Raw genomic sequence first — 18,841 nt, 5'->3', positions numbered from 1 at the left:
TACTGGGCAGCACGGTGGCGCAGTGGGTAGCACTGTTGCTTCACAGCAAGAAGGTCCTGGGTTCAAGCCCCACACTGGCGTGGGTTTCCTTTCTTTCTAACTAGCCACCTGCTTAACTAGCAGGCTAGGTACAGTTGAGGCCAAAAGTTTACAGTGAGCACCATAATTCATTGGACAGTGACACGTTTTTTATTTTGGTTCTGTGCTCTACCACTTTGAATTTGAAAGGATAAAATTACAATGAGGTTGAAGTGCAGACTCAGCTTTGATGTGAGGGTATTTTCATCCATATCGGATGAACCATTTAGAAATGACAGCATCTTTTGTACATGGTCCCCCCATTTTAAGGTACTACAAGTATTTGTTGACTTGACTTCACAGATGTGTTTCGTTAGGCAGGTGCATTCATTTGTGTCGTTAGTGAATGCAGAAGAGAGCTGTTGATGTCTAGTCTTGATTCTAGACTTTGCAATTGCCTTTGGAGATTGTTGTTGGGGTGTGACAACATGAGGAATACAGCAGTGTCGATGCAAATTAAGCTGGCCATCATAAGGCTCAGAAATTAAAATCAATCAATCAGGAACATTGCAAAAACCCTGGGCATGCCCAAGTCAACAGTTTGGTTCATTATTAACAAGAAAAAAAACAACTGGTGAACTCAATTATGTAAAAAGACCCAGTAGACCAAGGAAGACCGGTGTAGTGGATGACCAGAGAATACTCTCTATGGTGAAGAAAACCCCCCTGACAACAGCCCAACAGATCAAAAACACTCTCCTGGACGCAGGTGTAGATGTGTCAAAGTCTGTCATACGTAGAAGACTACACCAGCAGGACGACAGAGGGTACACTACAAGATGCAAACCACTGATAAGCCTGAAGAACAGAAAGGCGAGATTACAGTTTGCTAAAAAGCACCTAAAAGAGCCCCAAGAGTTCTGGAACAAAGTCTTTTCAAACAAAAAATTTTCAAACGACGACTGAAGACCCACCTCTTCAGGCTGCACCTCTCCCCATCCCTCCCTTCCCCCCTGTAAATGACTAAACTTAGGGTTGTAACTAGGCAGCTGTTTCATAGGTGACTTAGGCGCATCAACTGTCTTAACGACTACTTGTATTTTTATTTCTTTTTATTTTTCCATAGATTGCGTTGTTGCCATTCTCGTTGTTAGTGTTAATCAGTTTAACCATCAGGGTCCAAGTTGAACTATGCGGTTGTTCCCTGTACTTGGACCGGTACTTCTCTCTAGGGGTTTCGTCATACTTGTTCCTGGTTATGGTTATACACTTTGTTGTACGTCGCTCTGGATAAGAGCGTCTGCCAAATGCCTGTAATGTAATGTAATGTCTGGACAGATGAGACAAAGATTAACATGTACCAGAGTGTTGGAAAGAGGAAAGTGTGGAGAAAAAAAGGAAATGCCCATGATCCAAAGCATACCACCTCATCTGCGAAACATGGTGGAGGGGGTGTTATGGCTTGGGCCTGTATGGCTGCCAGTGGAACGGGTTCACTTGTCTTCATCGATAACGTGACTGCAGACAGAAGTATGAATGAATTCTGAAGTCTACAGAAATATTTTATCTGCTCACATAAAACCAAATGCCTCCAAACTCATTGGACGGCACTTCATCATGCAACAAGACAATAACCAGAAACATACTGCTAGAGCAACGAAGGGGTTTTTGATGGCCAAAAAGTGGAAAATCCTTGACTGGCCGAGTCAATCGCCGGATCTGAATCGAATTGAACATGTATTTTACATGCTGAAGAGGAGACTGAAGGCAAAAAGTCCCCAAAACAAGCAGGAACTGAAGATGACTGCAGTACAGGCCTGGCAGAGCATCACCAGGGAAGATACCCAGCGTCTGGTGATGTTTATGTGTCGCAGACTTCAAGCAGTCATTGCATGCAAAGGATATGTGACCAAATATTAAAAATGATTACTTCATTCTACATTATGTTAAACTGTCCAATATTTTTGATGCCCGAAAATGGGGGGGACTATGTACAAAAGGTTGTATAATTTCTAAAGGGTTCATCCGATATGTATGAAAATACCTCAAATTAAAGCTGACAGTCTGCACTAAATCCTCAATGTATCCTTTCAAACTCAAAGTGCTAGAGTACAGAACCAAAATAACAAAAAATGTGTCACTGTCCAGTGAATTATGGTGCTCACTGTACATACACCTAAACTAATGATACACTACCGGTCAAAAGTTTTAGAACACCTCCATTTTTCCAGTTTTTATTGAAATTTACGCAGTTGACTCTGATAAAGAGGACGATAGCACTACGACCCTCCGACCCTGAGCTGGGCTGACCAGTCTGACCCAGCCATGTTGGGCCTTCCCCTCTCCCTCTTCGGTACCCCTATACTGGAGGGAGAGGCGCCTGAGTCGCAGCACGACAACATGCCAGTTGCGTGTAGTGACTCAGGCAAGGAGGACGCCATTCCTTCTGCCCAGTTAGACACATCTCACCGCTTCAAGAAGAGGAGACTTCAAGTTCAGGGGGACGACCCCTCCCCCCCCAGGGGTCCCCACCCCTATATTCGCTGTGGTCGGGGCACCAGTTCCTGTGTCCCCTAGCCTCAGTCCCCCCTCTCAGTGGCCCGAGAGGGAGACTCTGTTTGAGCCACACAGGCAGTGTTACCCACATTCAGTGTGCACAACAACACCAGGCCATTTTTAATCAAGGCTTCTGCCCTGAAAGGCCAAAAAATAAAAATCTGTGTGAAAAGATTCTCTTTAAAACACACGTTTCAACTGAGTCATTTACTCTCAAACCAAAGAGAGCACGCCCCATGTTTTAGAGGAGGAAATCTCTTCTCTCTTACACAAAGGGGCGATCCGTGTGGTTCCGCGAGATCAAGCCCAACATGGCTTTTATTCTCGCTACTTCCTGGTTCCAAAGAAGGACGGCTCCCTACGTCCGATCTTGGATCTCAGGGTGCTAAACAAACATTTGAGGCAATACAACTTCAAAATGTTAACGTACTGCACTCTTCTACGCTCAATACGTCAGAATGATTGGTTCACATCAATTGATCAGAAAGATGCCTTTTTCCACGTAGGCATCTACCCCCCTCACACAAAATTTCTCCGCTTCGCCCATCGCAGTGTTTGCTACGAATACACAGTTCTACCCTTCGGCCTCTCCCTAAGCCCACGGGTGTTCTGTCATTGTGTAGAGGCGGGTCTGGCTCCATTGAGACTAACGGGAGTCAGAATTCTGACTTATATCGACGATTGGCTCATCATCGCCAATTCGAAAGTCAGAGTTGTGCAGGACACACAGCTAGTTCTGACACATCTGTCGTCTCTTGGTTTCAGAGTGAACCTCTCCAAGAGCAATCTCTCTCCATCCCAGAGTGTAACGTTCTTGGGATTGGACCTAAACTCTGTGTCGATGCGAGCTTGGCTATCAGCAGACCGCATTTTATCACTCAGAGTCTGTCTCTCTCAGTTCAAACCGGGCTCGAGAGTACAGTATCGCACATACCTCAGGCTGCAAGGGCTGATGGCTTCAGCTTCTCACGTCGTCCCGCTAGGGCTATTCAGAATGAGGAGCTTTATGAGGTGTATTTCATCCCTCCACCTCAGCCCCGTGGGCGATCTCCATCGTCGCCTCTCGGTGACACGCGAGTGCTACCAAACTCTGCGTCACTGGGAAAACACAGACTTTTACACTCAGGGAACCCCTCTCGACATCATTCTCATGAGGAAAGTCGTGACAACAGACGCGTCCCTCTCGGGGTGGGGTGCCACTCAGGAGGGACGTATTGTGAATGGGAAGTGGCCGATCCAGCTGTGCGTCTCTCGGCATGGATGCACTGGCCCACCCATGGCCCGATGTGCTCCTTTATGCGTTTCCTCCCCTCGCTCTCATCTCTCCCACTCTAGCCAGAGTGAGAGAACAGAGCTTGACACTGATCCTGATAGCACCCAGGTGGCCGAAATCACCGTGGCTGGCAGAGATTATCCCTCTCCTTTATGCACAGCCATGCGCACTCCCGTTACGCACGGACCTACTGTCTCAGGCGAGCAGGGAAATACACCACCCCCGCCCAGAGCGAATAGCTCTTTGGGCTTAGCCTGTGAGAGGTATGACCTTATTGCGATAGGGGTCCCCTCTCGCATTGCTGCTACCATACAATGTGCTAGAGCGCCCTCTACCAGGTCACTTTATGAAATTAAGTGGCAGGTATTTGAAGGATGGTGTGCCTCTCATCAGTCAGTGCCTTACCAGTGCTCTGTTGCTGATGTGCTGTGCTTTTTACAGGACCTTATGGATAAAGGGTAATCCTTTTCAACCATTAAGGTCTACCTGGCAGCTATCACTGCTTGTCATGTTGGTTTCACCGACTATGCAATGGGGCAACACCCCCTCATTCGCAGGTTTATGAAGGGGGCTCGCCATTCTCTGCCTGTTGCTAAAAAGCACATCCCTTCTTGGGACTTATCATTGGTGCTGGAGGCTCTGTCTCTACGGCCATTCGAGCATATAAATGAGATAGCGTTAAAATTGCTGTCTCTCAAGACAGCATTGCTGCTCGCTGTACCTTCGGCTAAGCGAGTCAGTGACCTCCATGCGCTCTCAGTGCATCCCTCATGCGCAATGTTATCCCCTAATATGGATAGGGTTTCTCTTAAGCCCAATCCAGCCTTCATGCCTAAAAGCTTCCCAGCTTTCATGTGTGCGGTGTTGGAGCTTGCTGCTTTTCACCCACCGCCTTACTCCTCTCAAGAGGATCAAAGGCTGCATATGCTATATCCTGCGCGTGATCTCCACATGTATATGACAAGGACTAAGGCTTTCAGAAAGAGCAACCAGCTCTTTGTCACCTGGGGCCTGCCCTGCAAAGGAAAAGCCATCTCTAAGCAGCTGTCTCATTAGCTTATGGAAGCTATTGCTATGGCATATGACTCAAAGAGGCCTGTATTGTAGATATCAAGGTTTGGATGCTTTCAAATTTTCTGCTCCTAAATTCAGACAAGACTGAAATGTTGGTTTTAGGTCCCAAAATATTAAGGGAGAAATTGTCTACTCTCACCTTAAACTGTGATGGTTGTTTGGCTGAACCTAATATGGTCGTTAAAGACCTTGGTGTCACCATTGATCCTGATCTATCTTTTGACACCCATATAAAAAACACATCCAGAATTGCCTTCTTTCAGCTGCGCAACATAGCTAAAATTAGACATTTCCTGCCAGTCGAGGATGCTGAAAAATTGATCCATGCGTTTGTTACGTCTAGGTTAGACTACTGTAACGCCCTGCTTTCTGGCTGCCCTAATAACTCGTTAAAGAGTCTCCAGCTTGTGCAGAATGCAGCTGCTCGTATCCTGAGCAGAACTAAGAAGTATGAGCACATTACACCAGTACTAGCATCGCTTCACTGGCTACCCATTAAGTATAGGATAGACTTCAAGGTTTTGCTCCTGACTTTTAAAGCTCTGCATGGACGTGCACCTGTGTACATATCGAACCTGCTCCTACCTTATAAGCCCACAAGGTCACTCCGATCTCAAGACGCAGGCTACTTGGTAGTCCCAAGAATTTCCAAGAACATAAAAGGTGGTAGGGCTTTCTCCTACAGGGCCCCACTACTGTGGAACCAGCTTCCATTATTTGTAAAGGAGTCAGACACAGTGTCAATATTTAAATCTAGATTAAAAACGCACCTCTATGCTCAAGCTTACAATCTGTTATGGTCTGGAGACAGGGTGCGAGAAGCCTGTAGTCATAGAGCTTTCTAGGTGGCAATCCTTTCCTTACTGTCACCTGTCAATCAGCTGTAACCCGACTTTACATGGGCTGGCTCTTGATAGGCGGGTATGGTTGTCTACCCCTCATGACTGCAAGGGCTCTCCATCCCTGTCCTAGTAGATATGCAGCCATATTCTACTCCTGGCGGGGTCCCACAATACATACCACTGGCACTTACTCACTGTCTGCTATATTGCAAATCCCTTAACTGCTGTTTCCACCCTCTTCCCCACGCTGCCGGCGGGGCTCTTGCCCCAACACTTGAGAGTGCATCGAGAGTCGTCTGGTCTCCCCCACCTCTGCGGTCCAGCCCCTCCTTCGTCATTGCCTCCACCCTGCCCACATCTGCCGCCACCTGCTGTTCCCCATCACCGCCACCTGGCCCCACCCATCATCTGAGCCACATCACTTATATCTTCTGCATAAACTGGCTGACATGCTGGTCACCAGTCGGCACCCTGAGCCGACCAGAGGAGGATGGGTTTCCCCCTTGAGCCTGGTTCCTTCCAAGGTTTCTCCCCATCTGCCACAGGGAGTTTTTCCTTGCCACTGTTGCCTTAGGCTTGCTCCTGTGGGGGTTTAGGCTAGGGCTGTCTGTAAAGCGTATTGTGACAACTGTTGTAAAATACGCTATATAAATAAAAGTTGATTGATTGATTGAAAGGGGATAACACTCCCCTTTGAGCCTGAGGGCTCATTCTACGAGGGGTATGGCTGCATCGTGGGCCCTATTCCATGGGGCCTCCTTGCAGAAGATTTGTTCAGCTGTAGGCTGGGCTTCTCCACATACCTAGTACTTCCTTGCATGGGATGTGCCAGACACGCCCTCCCCTCAAGGGGAGAGGCTGCCCTTGCTAGCATGACTAGTTTCTCACCTGTGAGCATAGGGCAATCTGGGAGTTGTCCATGTCTCCCCATAGGTGGATCTCGAAACGAGATGATGAAAGAGAACTTTAGGTTACTCACATAACCCCGGTTCTCTGAAACATCGAGTGGAGAGCTCCACCAAGACTGCCCTGCTTGCTGTGCACGAGAAGCGAATATGTTCACTGATGAGTAGTAGTGCTGCAGTGTCCTATATGCTCTTACAGGAGGGCGGTGCCTCCTGTAGCATTGGACGCGCTACTTTCTGTCAGAGTCACACTTGGTGCAATTGGATGCTTCTGAGGAGTCATGACCGGATGTCATTCCCCATAGGTGGATCTCTCCACTTGATGTTTCAGAGAACCGGGGTTACGTGAGTAACCTAAATATTTCAAATTTAGATTAATCAGTCTATAAGACCTTCCAATCCAATCAGTCAATCCAATCCAATCAATTTTATTTAAAGTGCAGAATCACCATGCAGCGTGGTCCCAATACACTTTACAAATAATGCAGAAAAGAGATGCATTAAAGAAAAAGGAAAGAAAGAAAGGAAAAGAAATGTAATTTAAGAGATCAATTTGAGATCATTTGAAATGTAGTATTTAAAACACAGTATTTAAAACAATATTAAAAACATAGTATTTAAAACACAAAGACGCAATACATCTCTACTAGCCCTACCTGCCATCAGTGTTACAGGGGTGCAGTTCTAGTGTAGGCTGTAATGAAGTGAATAAAGGTAAGTTTTTAGTCTTGATTTAAATGTTTCAACTGAACATGCTTCTTTAACATATAATAGAAGGCCATTCCAGAGATAAGGTGCACAGTAGGCAAATGTTCCGTGACCAACTGATTTTTTCTTTACTGAAGGAATGACCAGAAGACCAGCATCGAGAGAGCAAAGAGGGTGTACCGGTAAATATGGTGTAATTAGCTCAGATAGGTAATGTGGTGCAAGACCATGCAAGACCATATAAGTTAAAAGAAGGACCTTAAAATCAGCTCTAGCTTGTACTGGTAACCAGTGAAGAGAGGCCAGAATGGGTGTTATATGTTCAAATTTATTAGTTTTTGTCAGGGTTCTAGCTGCAGTGTTCTGAAAGAGCTGAAGAGTTCTCGTAGCACAACTAGGAAGACAAGAGAAAAGGGCATTACAGTAATCAAGCCTAGAAGGTACAAATGCATATATTAAAGTTTCAGCATCACGCAATGAAAGAATGGGCCGGATTTTAGCAATATTACTAATATGATAAAATGCTATCTTAGTAATAGCCTTGATATGAGGCTGGAATGTCAGACGAGAATCAAAAATCTCTCCAAGGTTTTTGATGGTCGGACTTTCGGAAATAATACAGCCATCAATGTTAACACTCAAATTCTGAAACAAGTGTCCATGTTTGGCTGGTCTAACGACTAATAACTCTGTTTTATCAGCATTTAACCGCAGTTCATACCCATCCATTTTTTTATTTATGATACACATGCCTCTAAATATAGGAGTTGGGAAAGGTCATTTGGCTTTACAAGTACATATAGCTGCGTATCATCAGCATAGCAATGAAATTTAACACAACATTTGCAAATGATGTCACCAAGGGGAACCATATAAATAGAAAAAAACAAAGGGCCAAGGACCGATCCCTGTGGTACACCAAACTTTACTTCAGAAAATTCAGAGATTGTATTATTGTAAATTACACGTTGAGTTCTATTTGATACATAAGAATGAAACCAAGAAAGCACCGTCCCCTGGAGGCCAATATGCTTCTCCAGGCGGCTGAGAAGTATGCTATTGTCGCCAGTGTCAAAAGCTGCACTTAGGTCAAGAAACAGCAACAATGATGTTAAGTCAGAATCAACAGTAAGCAGTAGATCATTGATTACTCTGGTCAAGGCGGTTTCAGTAGAATGACGGGCCCGAAAGCGAGATTGAAATTTATCAAAAAGATTATTGTTTGATAGGTAGGCAGTAAGTTGATCAGCAACAGCCTTTTTGAGTAATTTCGACATAAATGGAAGATTGGAAATTGGTCTATAATTGTTTAGAATTTGCGGATCCATGTTAGGTTTTTTAAGTAGTGGTTTAATAATGGCTAATAAAAGCTGAGGGCACAGAGCCCATGGAAAGCGACTTATTGACAACATTAAGAATATAACTATTTAAAACAGGAAACAGTTCCTTAAAAAGATTAGATGGTATAGTGTCTAATATGCAGGTTGTAGATTTGGAAGCAGTTACCAAGCTGGTAAAGGCTTCAGGGGAAATTATTAGGAACTGTGAAAGAGTGCAGTTGGTTCGAGTCACAGTGCCTGCATCCATCAAAGTAATGGATTTATCATAGCCATCATTCTGAGCAGTGTGAATCATTGATTTTATCTCTGATTGAATCAATCTTATTTGAATTTCAGAAAATCATCAGCATTGAATGAAGAGGTATTGGGAGGGGCATTCTGTTTTGTCAATCGCTTGTAAAGCACTTGGCAATTAGATATGTCTGAAAGGTGCTATATAAATAAAGTTTGATTGAATGATTGATTGATTACAACCAATATGAACAATTATATTACGGGCGAGGGGGTGTTTAATCAGCAAGCTAGGAATGCGTTCAAAGAGATCTCTGACCCTAGCACCGGAAAGCAGAGAGTCACTGCCGACTTGCTCTTTACGTTTCTGATAATGGAGTCACCAATTACCAGGGAATAGGGAGGAAGTGGGCGCAGCGAGGGCTCTGCTACTGAGACAAGAGGAGGAGGAGAGTGAGCTCGGACCAAGTGTTCAAATGTGGGCCGAGGAGTGGATCTAGGCCCTGCCCGGGCCGAGAGGGAGTTTGGCCCTGAGCGACGAGGTGCAGTCAGACAGGAAAGCCGTCCGGCACCCGCTGCAGAGTGGACAGTGGGAGATGGAGAACTCCCGTTCACAGAAGGAAACTCTTGCTCATCTAAGATATCGAACCTGTTTATGAGCTTGATGCCTTGCGATGGGGGGACGCGAGAGGAGCGTCTCCCTCCACGACCTCCTGCCACGGTCCAAGACTCCGGGAGTGGAGTAGAATTGTCCAGGGCCTTGGGTTTAGCACCCAAGGCCCTGGGTCGGGGCAGAGACCCCTTGGGTCAGGGCAGAGACCACACACAAGACAGGTGGAGCCATCTCCCCAGCAGCCATCGTTGGTGCAGGGCAAAACGACACCATGGAGTCAATGGACTTTTTGTCTTCCCTGATCCGATAGAGAACGGATATTCTCCCTTCCAATTCTGAGACCATCTGGATGAGGCGGGCGCAGCCTTCGCAGCCAAGATGCGAGGTAAGAGGAGGCATAGCTCATGGGGCGTTTTAGTCCTTGATAACTCAGAGTTTAGGTCCGTTAAAAGCGTCTGAAAGTTGATGGATAAGTCCACGGAAGATTTTACAGCAGCAGGTGAAGAAGCGGATTCCAGTCTTCAGTAGTCCACTGCCGGTGCTTCATGGCCCAGGCAAGCCTCTTTTTCTTATTTAGCCATTTTAGCAATGGCTTTCGTACTGCCACTCGACCTGTCAAATCTGCAGCTTGAAGTCTTCTCTTCACAGTTGAAACTGAGTTTTGCTTACTTCGACCACTGTTAAGCAGTGCTTGAAGCTGTTGTCCTGTGAGCCGCCTATCACACAAGCTGTTGACACTCATAAACTTGTCTTCTGATTCTGTTGTGGCTTTGGGTCTGCCGGACCTCTTCCTGTCAGAGTTTCCTCCAGCTTCTGAAAAGTCATTACATAAAATTCTGAAATATTCGTTGAACTTGATACATTTCTGGACTGCTTTTGTTGCCACCTTTTTGGATGAAGGAATGGTGGAAATAAATTAAATGAAGACCACTAAATCAATTACTAGGGCCGTCCGACTTCTAACCTGACTCCGGTACGTTCAGCAAACATTACAACGCATTCCAGCTTCAGAAAAGTCTATTCCATCATGAATCTAGACAGCTAGATTCATGATGGAACAAAAACTGGTTCCATTCTTTAATACACACAAGGCACCCAAAAACTTTGTAAATTAATACATGTTCAATTTATGATGTATTGAACAATACATGTAACTTTATAATAACCATATACTACAATTTTAACAATGCAAGCAACTTATTGTATTACGTGAATAGTAATAGCATCGTATTAACGTTGTTGTAAAATTTATCCCAAGCCTGAAAAATGCCTGACTTATTTACATTCTGGACCGATGTGACGGCAAAGTAAATCTATTGCTGTTTTCATTGCATCACTTTCGACACAAGCAATCAGAAGCGCTGTGCTAAAATTGCTTTTTACTGTGAAGGGTACCTGACTCACTTCAGTTTTCTCATGTAACTACGGATTCTCCCCGGAATTCTTTGATGGACTGGTGCTGGGATGTCTTTCATGTCATATGGTAAGCCTACTGCTTGAATAACCAGTTTTAGACTAAATGGAACTTTGAAAAGGTGAACCCTATAGGCACACTAATATAGCATACTTTCTTAAAATAAGAAGGTGTAATTGGTTCACATTTGAACAATTATACACATAAGGAAAATATACTTGTACTTGAAATTCTCATTGGATGTTTAACCCCTTAGCGCATATGCCAAATCTGGCCAATCCTTGCCCATTTAGGGGGTACCCTATTTAAAGCTTTATAACTCCAGATGTGAACACCACAGAGACTTGAAAAATGGCTTAAATGAAGCAAGACATTTACAATACTAGCTTAGATTACTGTATATTAATAATTTTGGAAGAAATAAAGTGCCACAAATGCAATTGTTTAGGCAAAAAATCTAAAAAGAATTTGCTATTTTTTAGTTCGCAATGAAATACTGGGAGATTGCATATATACAGCAGGTTAAAGTATACATGTCCTGGTTCAAAAACCTCTTGACCACAAGTTCATAAAATCTAAGGCTGGATATGTAGAACTACTAAAGACTAAGCAGTGCACCCAGCATTTCCAAATCTACCCAAAATGTCTAAATTATGCATTGCTGTAAATAACAACAAATTCACGTATTTCACAACAAATCAACTGTTTTTACTCAAAAAATATTTTTACTCAAAATTAGACATGTTATACATCGTTGGAAAGCTTATACTCTCCCCTACTGAATAAATAAATTGTCAATCAATCCAGGCTGTACTAAAAAGGGCAACAACGCTGTAAGCAACACATGTGGTATTACGCACAGCTATTTTGGAAGGTACCCAGACATCACAAATGTGCGTATATGTCACAAATGGATTGTCCAAGACAATATACGACCACTCAGTCTCAAATGGGATATCTCTACGCATAAAACCAATGGTAAGGTTGTGTATTTATTCAATATTTAGTCCCGGATATTGACTGTAGAATGACATGGTATCATTTTTTAAAACTTTTTCTCGTTTATTTAGTTATTCAGCGAACAGCGTTTTCACTGCTGTATTGGCATATCTTAGGGCTATTGTGAGGTTTATCTTGTTGCTATGACGAGTGGTGAAAGAATATTTTTATGAATGACCAGAGAGACAATATTGTCCATTATGTCATGGGTGGGGGGGTGTCGCTGTAGATGAGACTGCAGGGAGGGGATGCTTGTTAAATGAATGACCAGAGCGACAATGGTGGTGCTGCAAAACTCTGTATTCGGCATAGTTATCGTGTATCGTCTACTAATGAAACTAAAACAATGCGTTTCTGTTTTCAACTCATACTTTGGTTGCAGGAGCAATGAATGTCTAAGTTGAACAATCTAGGCACGCCGGCATGCCGACCACTAGGGGGTGTGCGCTAAGTGGTTAATGACTTGTAGATAGTGTTTTGTATGTGTGATTAACTTGGCATGTTTGTACATTGAAAACGTGTTTTTCATCAGATATATTTTACTGTACTGCTGCAACTTAAAAATGTGACTGCCAGATTTCCTAATTAGTCAACATATACACTAAACTTGTAAAATGTTTTGCTGGGGAAATAAAATTATGTCATTATAATTATACACTCACCGGCCACTTTACTAGGTACACCTGTTCAACTGCAAACTGCACCCGTTAACGCAAATATCTAATCAGCCAATCATGTGGCAGCAACTCAATGCATTTAGGCATGCAGACATGGTCAAGACGATCTGCTGAAGTTCAAAGCAAGCATCAGAATGAGGAAAAAAGGTGATTTAAGTTACTTTGAACTTGGCATGGTTGTTGGTGCCAGACGAGCTATTTGAGTATTTCAGAAACTGCTGATCTACAGGGATTTTCACGCAAAACCATCTCTAGGGTTTACAGAGAATGGTCCGAAAAAGAGAAAATATCCAGTGAGCGGCAGTTCTCTGGGCGAAAATGCCTTGTTTGATGGCAGAGGTCAGAGGAGAATGGCCAACTGGTTTGAGCTGTTAGAAAGGCAACAGTAACTCAAATAAGCACTCATTACAACCGAGGTATGCAGAAGAGCATCTGTGAACGCACAACATGTCGAACCTTGAAGCAGATGGGCTACAGCAGCAGAAGACCAACCCGGCATGATACCTTAATAATTTATATGCTTGGCTAGCTAATACTATCTAACCATCCCCCCTTTGTTTGTACAACACAAGGCATCATCATCATGGATGTTTTTTAATAAATGCTGACAAAAACTTTACAGTTACACAGAATATAAATGAAAGATTCTAAATATTTAATTGATGAGTAGTCAATACAGTAACCTACATAATTTAAGGTATGATTTTACCCAAAAATCCAACATAACTGACACAAAATGACAACCGCAAATCCACGTTTCGGTGCCTGGATTCCAGCTGTTTCTGCGAATTGCAGCGATCCATTTGCTTCTCTTTTCTTTAGCTTTCGGCAGTCTGTAAAAAAGATAGCTCCGATTTCTTGTTGAATCTATTTGTACAGTCAATCGCACAACAGCTCTTTCCCATTTTAGATGTGTTTTTTGTGTTTTCACGGCATTCAAGCTGAACGCTAACGCTATCACTCAGTAGTCTTTCTGCCATTCAGTGGGTGTAACCCAGAGACTGTAAAAAATATGGACAAAGCTACTGTGACGTCACCCATTGACTCTCCGTGGGTCTCTAAAACGCGTTTTGAAGCTCAATGGCGGGCGCGGCCATGTTGTCGATTTGGAGCCAAAACCATAGAGTTAAGCGGTTCTGTGATTTTACGATGTGATTGACAGTCCGGTGCGGAAAAGCCCATCAATCTGAACGAACAATTGCAGAACAAACTTGAGGCTAGCTGACTGTCTGCCGTTATGTTTTAAAATATATTATCAAATGTTTACGGAGTTTAATTTCCATCCGTGACTGTACTGTGTCATGTAATCATGTTACATGTATGACATTAATAATACAATTATGTTCAGTTATCTTCAATTTATGTTTCTCAGCAAAACGAATATGCTTAGCTAGCATATCACTGCAGCTTGCCAGTGAGCTAGGTAGACTATCCGTGGTTAGCTCACGAATTAGCAATATGAACCACAGGGGAAGAACATCGACTACACTGATGGTCAATCAATCAGAGATGTGTAGGCTACTGGTGATTTGACTAGGCTAATTTTCATATAACTGTCTGGTAGACCTGCTGTTAACCAAGTAAGTTATCGTTGTAGGTTTTCGCCGCAGTCAGTTAATGAGCCAGTAACTGCTACTACTCCATCGCCGTTTGTGGTGTTCACTTGCTGGGTGACGCTAGCTGACCGATCGTTTGCAAGTCACTTTTTACCGAATAAAAAATGAACTAACTGATCTGCAGGCGTGTAAATATGACAACGCACTTTGTACAGCAAGTTTTCCACCTGGTGCATGAAGACAAAAATAATGTACATTGAATTTCTAATTATTATTAGGCTTTTTTTTTTTTTCTTGTAGATCATCAAAACCAATGGAGAAAAGCCAATATACGCAAGGAGCTCCCAGGACCGATTCTGAGAACCACTGTCTTAAATGCTCTTGTCGGTCTCTTAAATGCTAAAAACATGTTCCTTTCTAAATGCCAGTCTTACAAAGATGGTTAATTTCGTTTAATTCTGTGTGTGTGATTTCATCGTGTGTTGTAAGTTGTCCAGCAAATAAACCTTAAGACTCTTAATTTGCTTCGTGAAACTGAAAATTTTGCTGTGTTTATCCCAAAATCGGGATTATATTAGCTTTGTCACATGCATGAAGCATGGCCCAGGTAGACATTTACGGAATGTACACGACTGACAAGCCGTCAAACACGTCTGACAGATGGAATGTTTGCCGGTTAAGGTTAGCTAGCTAGTCAAATGGCTTGGTAGCCGAAGTTGCGAACTGTTTTAGCATAGGCTACTGGACTACGAAATATAGCAAGCTGATTACGCTTTCTGCCAACTAATTATTTGGTTAAGTAGGCTAAAGGAAATAGTAAAAATGACTCGGCTACCGAAAAATGTAAGTGGCGGATTATTTTATGGTCGTCTAGTGCAGCTGTAAATAGCACACGCCATAATGAAATCACTACGAAATGGGATGCCTGCATTTTCTGACTTCACACAGGTGGACCGTGGCCGGAGCCGCAATGTCAGGGCCAAGAGGCGCCACCGCCCACCCCAGTGACCATAGACTGTAGCCCCTATTGTAGCTTAGTCCTCTGCAGTAATCCAGAAGTGACGCAAGCTGTACCTCATTGGTCCAGAACAAATATTGGCACTGTGCCCAAATGACGCAATAAATCATGAAATCGACCCATGGACAGTCATAAGACGAATAAAATACACCTATTATGACTATTTGTTCTTGTGAGAAAAAATTATTGACTTTGTATTTTGATCACATTTGTACCGTAGACTTACATGGAAACCGGATATGAAAACACCTATACTGGAGCCATCCGTAGTGGCGCTAGTGAGCAACCAGGAACTACAACACCAGGAAATGAGCTTCAAAAACGAAGTCTGGTTTTGGCCGCTTGGTTGCTATCGATCTACGTCATGAAGTGACGTGCAACCATGCACGCAACACAGTATTTACGTTTGTGGGGAGCCGGGGGGCTTGGCGTGAGGGGGCCGGGTGTAAAATAGCCGAATAGCTGCCGTGTGACTATTCCATAGACCAGGCCTATTCAACTAGCGGCCCACGGGCTGGATAGGGCCCTTTTGAATTTTTATATGGCCTGCAAAAGGCTGCCTGCAAATCAGGCGGGCATGTGTGTGATATGATAAATAAAACTAAGGTACATATCTCTGAGCTACTTTGAGACATCTGAACCATAGACTGTATGATCTGAACCAATTGATTACGTCTTTTTAAAGCACCTATGGGCTGTGATTGGCTGCAACAGGATTACACCCGCTCCGAGTCAAGCCTCACGTTGCATTCTGGGCTGGCGGGCCACAGAGAAACTCACGTTAGCTAAGCTATAGTGCTGTCAAAAAATAAGTTCGAAAACTATGCGAAAATCTTTTTTTTTTTTAAGTTCGAACCTAAATTTGACAAATTAGACCAGGCCCCTTCTGCCACAAACAAGTGTCAGAATTTTGTGAACTTTTACATTTGGAGAGAAATTCTTGTCCAAACTTTCGTATTTTTCAATTGCCATCTATTGGATTACATGGAAAGTTTGAGGTGGGATTATTAAAAAATGCAATAGTAAAATTTCACAGAAATGGGGTAGGATGTAGACCACTTCAGGAGCCCGTCTGTCGTAATTAAATGTCAAAATTTTGATGAGAAATGGCCTAATATGTCAATTTTTCAATAGGATTTTATTCATATATTTGTTTATATAGACAGTTTGGAGTTTTATTTGAATATGGTGCAGTGATTTTTCATCCACAACGTTTCAGATGTGCATTATTTCCTGTTTTCTCATACACACCTGATGCAATGGTGAGACTATTAGATTTTGAGGAGAAAACAAAATGCGTGACACTGATATGTCCGTAGTATACGTAACATAATTAAAAATATATATATTTTAAATTCTCATTACCACCTTTGTTCAATTTCTTTCTTGGTCCGTATCTCTCTTTTAGAAGCAAATTATAACCTTTGCAAATACGTAAGGAAGACCGGGAAACCGTCCAATCATATAACGCAACCGATTTAAGGTGGACCGGAAATTTCGAATCGGGAGCTGCGAATCGGGAGCCAACTTCAGCGTCGTATGGCACGCTATGTTTCCTTTCTGTTCTGAAGATTTTGATAAAATTGGATGATGAAAGAAGTTAAACAAACTAAACAGAGTAAGTAATTTATGTTGTTTTAGGCTACAGCAGTCCTGAACCTCCAAGCAGACCATTGCCTTTGTCAGAGCTGGGGAGCAGCCAAAACCCACCAGAAGAACATCTGCAGGCATCCTGACCTCTGCACGGGACTGGCAACTGTTGGTGGACCTTGAACGGCAGCTGAAGTTCCCCAACCATATCGCAGCAACCACCCTGCGACCAGACATTGTTCTTGTGTCTGAGTCCACCAAGCAAGCTGTGCTGTTGGAGCTGACAGTCCCATGGGAAGATCGCTTGGAAGAGGCCTTTGAAAGGAATCTCTCCAAGTACGCGGGACTGGTCAGCAAATGTCAGCAGGCTGGGTGGAGAACAAGGTGTCTCCCAGTGGAGGTTGGATGCAGGGGATTTGCAGCCCGTTCTTTAGCCAGAGCCTTCAGCAATTTGGACATTGAGGGAGAGAGGAAGAGGAGAGCCATCTGCAGTACCACCGATGCGGCAGAGAGGGCTTCAAGATGGCTGTGGCTCAAAAGAGGAGAGCCATGGAGTCATAAGTAGCTAGCCATCTGGACACAAGCTGGGGTCTGATCAGCCCCAGCTGGGTCACCTGGAGGATGGTGTATGATGTTGAAAGACCCGAAACACTCAATGATTCCAGGAACATCGCTGAAGATGTGTCCAGATGCATCAGCAGATGTATGTACACAGTGTGTTAAGAAATAAACAGGATTTCCTATAAACAACCATTTCCCTATTATTATAATTAATAAATGCCGAGTTGTGGCAAATTACATCCACTAGAAAGTGCTTTATTCATTTGTGCATTAGGCTATAGAAACTGCAGGGGGCTCATTTACAAAATGAACTTGCGTGCATACGTAAAATGAAGACCTGACGTAGAGCCACAACAGTTTCCACGGTCAAATCGATTCATGTTGAAATTTTATAAATCACTACTTTGACGTGATTTTCTACGTACGCGCCACACAGTTAATGATATCATTAAAGTGAAAGAAAAGGGATGCACGTGACTAGTTTATTCCATGTAGTAATATATCTATTAACATTATACTGTTAAGAGTTATTTGTAGCAATAATTCATGCAATACCTTGAGTAACCACTGGAGTTTATGAGATTCACCGAGAATGACAATCCCTGGTCCCCTGCTTTGTCCATATTTTATACATTTTATGAGTCAAACTAACATGCCTGCGTCCATGATTTGACTCATAGACCGTATAAAGATAGATTTTATTATCTCAATGGCCTGTCCCACAGTCAGTTTACAACAGTTCCCATGGTAACGGGAACATACGGGACCCGGATTCGATGGGAACATACTTTGAAATGTTTTTGAAAGGGATAGATATCTTAAAAATTAAAAAGCGAAAAATGCGCTCATTTTGTAATATTACTTAATTGATAAATACAACAAGAAAGCTGTTATGGGGCTGTTCTGCATGGTTGAGCCATAGTATATTGTGGTACATTCCTACTTGCTTATTGCCTCGGCTAAGGTACATCCTGTTTTGTGCTCGGGCTTTACGAGTGTGTTTAGGAGCAGTTAAAACTTCCCCAGTGTGTGCACTCCAAGCGGAAGCAGGTGAAATGCCACTGTGGTTGTGTCGGAAACAGCTAGTGGCTAACTACTGGGTTAATCTAAGGGGGCATGGAGATAGTCATCCAACAAAAAGGGTACTGCAGACAAGCTGGGAGAAGGGGAGGATGGAAATATCAAGTTTTGGATGGGCAGGAGATCAAGTGGCAAGAGATATGGGAGTCTACGATAAAGAGTTTGGCGAAACTGTGGTGTGGCCTGTTAAACCTGTCTGGGAGTTAGAAAGTGTGGGGGTAGATCTGGAATTACTTAAGATTAAGCACAGTAATAAGAATGCTGACTTAGTTAGTGAATACTGTAACTATAGGGACTGTAAGTATAAAGGCAGTGTTCAGATTTTTACAGATGGATCAAAGGATCCGCAGACAGATGCGACAGGGGCTGCAGTTGCTGTGCCTAGT

General features: G+C 43.3%; 1 protein-coding gene across 1 annotated transcript; it reads left to right on the top strand.

Annotated features, from left to right (window-relative positions):
* The first annotated feature begins 2,343 nt into the window (after window positions 1–2,343).
* Window positions 2,344–17,379, top strand: LOC135257972 (uncharacterized). Its single transcript, XM_064341179.1, has 3 exons — window positions 2,344–2,566; window positions 2,778–4,110; window positions 16,911–17,379. Exons 1-3 carry the CDS (start codon window positions 2,344–2,346, stop codon window positions 17,377–17,379), a joined length of 2,025 nt encoding a protein of 674 aa, XP_064197249.1.
* Window positions 17,380–18,841: the final 1,462 nt, after the last annotated feature.

The sequence above is a fragment of the Anguilla rostrata genome, chromosome 6, assembly GCF_018555375.3.
Source record: "Anguilla rostrata isolate EN2019 chromosome 6, ASM1855537v3, whole genome shotgun sequence".
Classification (NCBI taxonomy): Eukaryota; Metazoa; Chordata; class Actinopteri; order Anguilliformes; family Anguillidae; genus Anguilla; species Anguilla rostrata.
This window is presented reverse-complemented; position numbering and strand designations above follow the sequence as displayed.

Coding starts and splice junctions, on each gene's coding strand:
- LOC135257972 (XM_064341179.1), top strand. CDS start 2,344: ATGTTGGGCCTTCCCCTCTCCCTCTTCGGTACCCCTATACTGGAGGGA. Junction 2,567..2,777: donor CCACCCCTATATTCGCTGTG/GTCGGGGCACCA, acceptor GTTTCAACTGAG/TCATTTACTCTCAAACCAAA. Junction 4,111..16,910: donor TTGGGCTTAGCCTGTGAGAG/GTATGACCTTAT, acceptor TGCCTTTGTCAG/AGCTGGGGAGCAGCCAAAAC.